The sequence below is a fragment of the Sinocyclocheilus rhinocerous genome, unplaced genomic scaffold (genome assembly GCF_001515625.1).
Source record: "Sinocyclocheilus rhinocerous isolate Xijiao unplaced genomic scaffold, SAMN03320098_v1.1 scaffold2212, whole genome shotgun sequence".
Lineage (NCBI taxonomy): Eukaryota > Metazoa > Chordata > Actinopteri > Cypriniformes > Cyprinidae > Sinocyclocheilus > Sinocyclocheilus rhinocerous.
The window spans coordinates 44,237-51,839 of NW_015632713.1; the positions used below are offsets into that span (position 1 = coordinate 44,237).

At 39.2% G+C, this 7,603-nt stretch overlaps 1 protein-coding gene across 1 annotated transcript in view; it reads left to right on the plus strand.

Annotated features, from left to right (window-relative positions):
- The window catches only part of LOC107742750 (nuclear receptor corepressor 2-like), a 110,415-nt gene that overhangs the window by 33,312 nt on the left and 69,500 nt on the right, over positions 1-7,603 (plus strand). The window contains exon 4 of the mRNA XM_016555787.1: positions 4,537-4,650. Within this exon, the coding sequence (XP_016411273.1) occupies positions 4,537-4,650 (114 nt within the window). The remainder of the gene's footprint in view (positions 1-4,536; positions 4,651-7,603) is intronic.

The window sequence follows — 7,603 nt, forward strand, 5'->3', positions numbered from 1 at the left end:
CGTTTGTATCCTATTATTCGATTCGCTCTTGTCACTTATGACAGAACAGCTAATCATGATGATCTTGTCTTCGGAAAAGATTATTTTATTCACTTATGTCAGAAACCGTGAATCTCTTTAAAAACTGGCCGTTGTTTTCACTTCATTGCATTGTTATAATTCGTAAAAGTTGTACCCGCCAACTGGCGACTGACACTGTTACATGGACTCGCCAACGCTGATTTTTACTCGCATTTGGCGCTTGGCGAGTGTTAATTTTAGGCCCTGGACATGGGGCTGCATGTTTAGTTAGTACTGTTGCTTTAAGACCTGCATGCATCTAATATACAGGCATGCATCCGTTTTTCTCTCAACTGTTTACTTTCACTTTAGACATAACCAACAGTGTTTATATGTAATCCTTGTGTGTTTTTGACAGTATTAGCTCAATCAGACACAAAACATAACTTAGTCCAGTAATTAGGTGCTTTGACAGGCTTTTTATTTTAGCAGAGAAAGCGCACGTCAGAACAGCATGCAAATTAAATGTTTAACTGGTAATGCTTTAAAGCACATGCAAATAATGTACTTTTGCAACTGCGAATAAGTGTAGTGTCCTGTGAGTGTTACTCTACCGCTGAGATAACATTTGATGTGAATTTATGTCGTGTTGTTACAGTATATTGAGACAGAGGCGCACTATAGCACGATACTACGATATTTCTTCAAAAGCAGATCGTACAGACATTTTAATCGTCCATGTTCAAAAACCGTCATATCGCACACCCCTAGTGTTAAGGAAGGACAGCTGAGTTACACCCCTTAATGTTCATCTCTGAGTTTGTGTGTGTGCAGCAGGATTAAGGTCACTGTGATCACACCTCCTGCTTGTGGCATGATGTAAAGGGCAGAATGATTACACCCTTAAAGCAAGCCTGTGTTGTGTGCTAAGGTCAGTGTGATCACACTCCCAATCCAGAGATGTTGTGCCGAGTTGTTATGACTTCCCCCCCCCCAAAAGCTTTTGTGTATTTTTATCAGCCATGTCAATATGGGGCTTAGAGGCAGAACTGTGTGTGTGTTAGTGGAAGCCATTGTGCAACAGTTATTAATTAGTAATGAATCTGACCTAGATGTGATGGTTGAGCGGTTGAGGATATTTACATGAGGATTTGAGCATGTTTGGGTGAGAGACAGACAGCGGGGCATTTAAAAGGACACTCAAGTCAAAGTGGACAGAGGAAATCTCTCATCCTCTTTATATAAGAGCTGTCACACTCGATGACACTCATGAAACTGAGTGAGTGGAACTGAAAGCTCAGGGAGGAGAAGTCTCACACACACACTGGTGTGTGTTGTGTGTGCGGTTTTCAGCATACCTGCAGCACTCTGACAGGTGTGAACCAGCACGTCTGTGTCTAATGGCTTGTTACAGCTCAGGGTGTCAGATGACTTGTGTTACGCTTACATTCTATGATTCATAGACGTTTTATTGAGTCAGAGCTCAGAACTGGATTTTACATGTTCTTCACATACTCTTGAAAGTCCTGGGATGAACAACGGATTCTGAAGAAATAACGAATGGCATTTGATCCTAGGGTGTTTTGTGTGGTTGTTTGGGAGTTGCTTACTGGGCTAGGCAAAGGCTCCACCTTTAGGTCTTTAGATGTGCTTTGAATCCAGTGTAAAATGGGATTTTTCCACCTGGCAAAAATCAGATTGCTAAAACCCCATTTGCACTGTAAGTGGCTTTGTTGCTGCGTGTTGGCAGTTGCTTGGTCGCTAGTAGTCATTCCTAGTTCTGGTTGCCCTAGTTATGCTTTTTACTGTGATGTTTTGAGGGATCATTCATGTCTGTAACATGAAACGGTGCGTGAAATGGGTCTGCAACAGATATGAAATGCGAATACACTAAGATACGTGCTTGTATGTCCACAGTGGAGAGATGTTTAGCCACAGCTGTTGTCATGGCAGCTGAGAGCTTTCATGTAGAACGAAGTGGTGGAAATGTCACCAGAATGCATAATCCATAATCACACAGTCAAAATATCACTGCATTTAGGTAGTTCAGCAGAAATGTCTCACATCATGTGATCTGTGAAATTTTTTTCTTGAGGATTTTGTAGTGTCATAAGATTATTTTGTCTTGAATGTTTGTTTTGAAAATGAGTTTGTACTGTCGAGGTCAATTTTATTAAGGTTTTTGAAAGAAGTCTCTTACGATCACTCTAGGAAATCTATTTTTGTCTATTTATTTTATTTTATTTGTTTCAGAATATTTTCTGAAATCAGTCGTAATGGTTTGTTTAATGGTTTATTTTAATGGTTTATATTAAAAAAGGATGTCTAAACAATTGAATACACAAAAATCCAGCAGTAATAGTGTGCTATGAAATGTTTAATTTTTCTGCATAAAACTATTTTGGTAAGCAAAGTGCTGCCCAACAGAGGTTTACAGTTGAAATTAAAACAGAGATGAAAAAGTGTGGAAAAAAAAAAAAGAAAAAAGATTTTAATAAAATGAAATTTTGCAATCATCACACTTGCTCATTTTGCATTTTAATATTTACAGTCATTTGTTCCTGTGATGGCAAAGCTGAATTTTCAGCATCATTACGCCAGTCTTCAGTGTCACATGATTCTCCAGAAATCATTCTGATATGCTGATTTACTGCTCAAGAAACATTTCTTATTATTATCAATGTTGAAAACAGTTGTGCTGCTTGGTATTTTTGTGGAAACTGTAATGTGTACTTGTTTTTAGGATTCAATGAATAGAAAGTAAAAAAAGAACAGCATTTGACTAATTTAATGCATCTTTGCTGAAATAATTTTTTTTTAAATCTCACTGATCTTAAACTTTGGAACTGTAGTGTACACTTACTGGTGACTCTCTTTCAGCCTGGACGACTTGGTTGATTGATAAATGAATAGGTCTCACAAATGCACTTATAGGTGGTAAATAAACTTGAATGTGTGTATGTTTGAACAGCATTTCATAGAGGGATACGCACTCAACACACCTTTAGTTCACATACACACACCACACCTTTGTCTCTGCCCCACTTTAACCCTGCAAAAGGAGTTTCAGTCAGTCTGTGTGTGTTGGTACTTGTATCTGTTTGTGTGAGGGTTACTGCAGTGTCTATCCATGTCTTAGCTCTCAGGTTTGTGTTTATGTAAAGCTGCTTGGGGTTTTAATTCTCATACACACATTTCTGATTCTTGGTTGATTCTTGTTACTGAGACTTGGCAGGATTGTAGTGCTTGTCCTTGAAAGTAATTGTGTGGGGTTAACAAGGCAATTTTCATCCTATGCTGTAGAGAGAGAGAGTGAGTGAGTGTGTATATACAGCTTTGAGTCCTAAAGTGACTCCTCTATCAAATCCTTTTTAAGTGTTAAATCCCGCCTGAAGTTTGGAATAGAGACCTGCACTCCCGCGGGAGTACCGCGGGACCCAACGCAACAGGGTGTGGCGCGGGACAACTCTTGATGGGCGAGTGCGGGCGTGAAGAGAGTCGTGTGTGTGCGGGATGCGGGAGAATGAAATGATTTGCGGGACTCCCGCAAAATAGAAATTATCTAAACATAAAATGTCTAAAACATAAATTGTTATTTATGTGTTACACAAAAGCAAAAAGAACAACTAATAACATTAAAATAGCTAGGCAGAGATTCTGTTTAAAACACGTGTTTAAAGGGTTTCGCAATGTAGCCAATCACAGACTCAGCTGTTGATTTCTGGAACGCAATGGCCAATCAGAGGTGATTAAGTTAGAATCCACTCACCGCAGTGCTGTAATTGCGTGCTCACGAATCCTCTCATTTTAACACACGAAGTGTAGACACTGTTTTCTTCTGAAAGATTTGGCATCTTTTTTCAGTGAGGTAACAGACCCCATCCATCGCTCTCCTCTCCCCTTAGGTTTCCTCCAAGCATTAAAACATCTGGGGCAATTAAATGGTACGGTAAACTTTAACATAAAGCGAGGGAGTGATGGGGAGAAGAGAGAAGCGAGGATATCAGATTACCGTGTGTTTGACTGTCTGCGAGGGCGGCGGGACGGCTCGTTTATTTTCTTTAACTCGGCACACACACAGCGTCTTGATCCTGCGCTAGACCTGATCCATATGAGTTTGGGTTCATGTTTGCAAGACGGAGGCCCCTTTCAGGATTTCATTGGAGCCAGAGCCTCTGCGTTTCTTTGTGCATCTGTGTATAAGCTGTGAAATTATTGTTGATCATCAATCTTTGACTATAGTCTCGCTGACTCTCTTAGCTAAAGCATTAATGCTCCTCAGCCAATCAGAGAGCTTTTCTGATATTAGCAGTGCTTCTGATGTGGGGATAGCGTTAATATTAGCCCACGTAATATTGCATTCTTGTTGTGTCTGGCTTCTTACCCTAGCAGGGTTGCATTAGTCCTCTTTTATCAGTATAAATAAGAGTTTCAACATAGTTCGTATTTTATTTTTTAACCTTTGTCACTGTTGATTTATAGCAGTCAGGATTGTTAGGAAGGTCATACTCTGCTTTTGTTTTTTGTTTTTTTTAGCAACAGCTAGAGGAAGAAGCTGCGAAACCCCAGGAGCCAGAGCGCACCATCTCCCCTCCACCCAGTGAAGCCAAACCCCGCAGCCTTGTCCAGATCATCTATGATGAAAACAGGGTGAGAACAAAAAACACTGAATCTGATTACATATATGCGCATATATATTGCATTAGACAAGTACACATAAATGTTAAACGAACATTGGTGTTTGGAGAAGCTCATCAAGCAGGTAAGTCGAACAGTGCTGTGACAGATCTTAATGAGAGAAGCGAGCTGTTAAATGTGTAATGAGGTGCTGCAATCGATTGATGGTGAACTGCCCCCCCCACCATATGACTCAAATACACAGTTCATTGTGTTGAATCTCACCACTTCTCCATCTCTGTAGACTTTCTCTCTCAAACAGAATCCCTGGCTACATTTTAGACATTTTAGTTCTCATACTGTGCACTATAAATATTGTTAATGTTTTTAATGGCAAAGTACATATTTCTTAATTTTTCTAAAGACAGTACACCAGAATTGGCGATTTACCATCAGTCCTCCCTCTGTTGCATAGTGTAAACTGTAAAAGATTTGACATTATTCCTTGACACTTGTCCAGTACATTACAACTGAAAAAGTCAATACAACCACTACAGAAAATCTACAAATTTCGATGCGAGTAGCATACCATTCAGGCTCCTTTGAAATACTTTTTTTAAGGCACTATGATTTGGGGTGCACTACTCCAAAGCTTACAAACTATATACTAGGGATTGTATGTAATTTGGGATGCAGCCATGGAGAGTGGCTCAGCATGCTGCATACTGCAGCATTGATGTGTCTGTGGTGCTAGTGGTCCCTCTAGTGGGGAGAGACTAGAGGATTACAGCAAAGGGTCTTAAACTGGGGCTATTGTGTAGCCTATATGTCTCATATATATGATGTGAAATATTTATTTGTATATTTTTCTAATGGGAAATTGACTCCAATTACTTTATATAGCAGATATGTTAAGTTTTGGTTGTGATAATCTGCCAACATCTGTATATGAAGGCACACAAAACATGATGACGGTTATTGAATAATTGGGCCATCTGAGAGTCCACTGCCTTTGTAGCACATTTTTTGTTATTGTGGTGGTTGATTTCTATTTTATTTTTTCTTGCCGTGTCACATCTTGTATGCATCTGAAACCACCTCCTAGTGCTGGGCGATTTGGCGAAAAAATAAAATCTTGATTTTTTTCAGAACGTTTGACCGATTCTCGATTTTTTTTTTTTACGATTTTTAAAAATTTTACTACAACATGATTCACATAGCTTTTTCTTTATTAACCCTCTAGTTAAAGAAAATTCTATTCTAAGTGCAGCACACATTAAGTTGTCAACATGATATAAATGTTAAACAAATCACTTGTTAAATATATTTATATAAATATATACAGAAAAGATGCATGAACTACAACTGCATCCTGTACAAACTTGTCTTACAGCCTACATGTTATATGTTCAGAAATAATAGGCTACAATGAAAATGCTTCAAAAAATTCTCAACAGTAAATGTAGTTCAAATTCAATACATTTTTAAACTGCGCACTTGTAAATATAGCATATCTGTACATTCATTTAAACAGTTACATTTCTCTATATTTTTACTTCTGTGTATAGTGCATTATTTAATTTTCAGTTTTTCTTATATTAGTGTTATACTCCATCTCTACTGTGTAATTCCTATGTCTGCTGCACTAGTTTGCACTAGTTTTGCACTATGTCCATACTTTCTTCTGCACTGGAAGCTCCTGTCACTAAGTCAAATTCCTTGTCTGTGTAAACATACTTGGTAATAAAGCTCTTTCTGACTTCTAATATTTTACAGAACTTCTTGTGCTACACATGCAAAGAATATGTGGAGGATTTGGGCAAAATACCTCAGCATATGTTGCAGGTCAAGGGATGATATTAGAAAAATGCTGTTAAAACACTTTTGTCAGTAATAATGTAATATTTGGTTGAATATACAGTGAAGAAAAGGAACAACATATATTTTTTCCTTCTCTCACAAATGTAGGAATCGAATGTCAGATTGGTAGTGATTAGACAGTCATCATGGCATCATATAGAGGTTCTCACAGCCATCTGCTGGAGTGCCCTTGCCAGTCATCAGAGGGCACTCTTCTGGGCTTTGTCCGAAATCGCCCCCTATACCCTTAAATAGGGCACTATTTGAGGGAACAGCCATTTTTAATGGTGTCCGAAACCATAGTGGACGTTCTCGAGTGCACTCATTCAATCCCACAATGCACTGCAAAAACGAGTGTATAACTGGTGCACGCTCAACGGCTAGAGAATGCCCATAATGCACCGTGAGAGTCACGCGCCGAATGAATTCCCGCATCTCGCCAGAAGATGGCGCCCGCAGCTGAATAATCAATCCGTTCATTTTTACAAAGCGCTCATCCATGGCGTACAGCATAATGTACAACACGGGTATAAATTCATTGTAAATTGATTATTAAATTGTTTGATTAGGGTTTATACATAATTTCCGTGACAGAGTTCAAGATAAATCCTTTAATCTTACTACTGGAGCTGCTAGTTTGCTAGTTTCAAATGATTAATAAACAGCAAGCACAAACTATGCAAAAAGCGGCATTCCTTCCGGTGCACTCAGTGTCCGAATTCACTACTCGTTTTCATTCACTCCTTCTAGTGAACTGAATTAGTGACCTAATGTAGGGAATAGTGAATGAGGGTATAGGGGGCGATTTCGGACACAGCCACTGTCTCTCAAATGAGTCGCTGGGTAACACATTTGCATAATCCCCGCCTGCCCGCGAAATACGAACACACAGAGTCTGACCTGCCCACAAACACTTCCGCTAGTTAGTGTGTTTACATCATGTTGAGAAGACGCTGTGTTCAAGGATACCACAGAAATACAATTCGAACCTTTTGTTGTGTGCAGGGCCGGACTGGGACGCAATTTCAGGCCGGGAAATCTCACACTCATCCAGGCCACACAGAAAATATAAAGTATATAGCCTATACATCCACAACAATTTCTGAAACCACAGACAACCCTATTA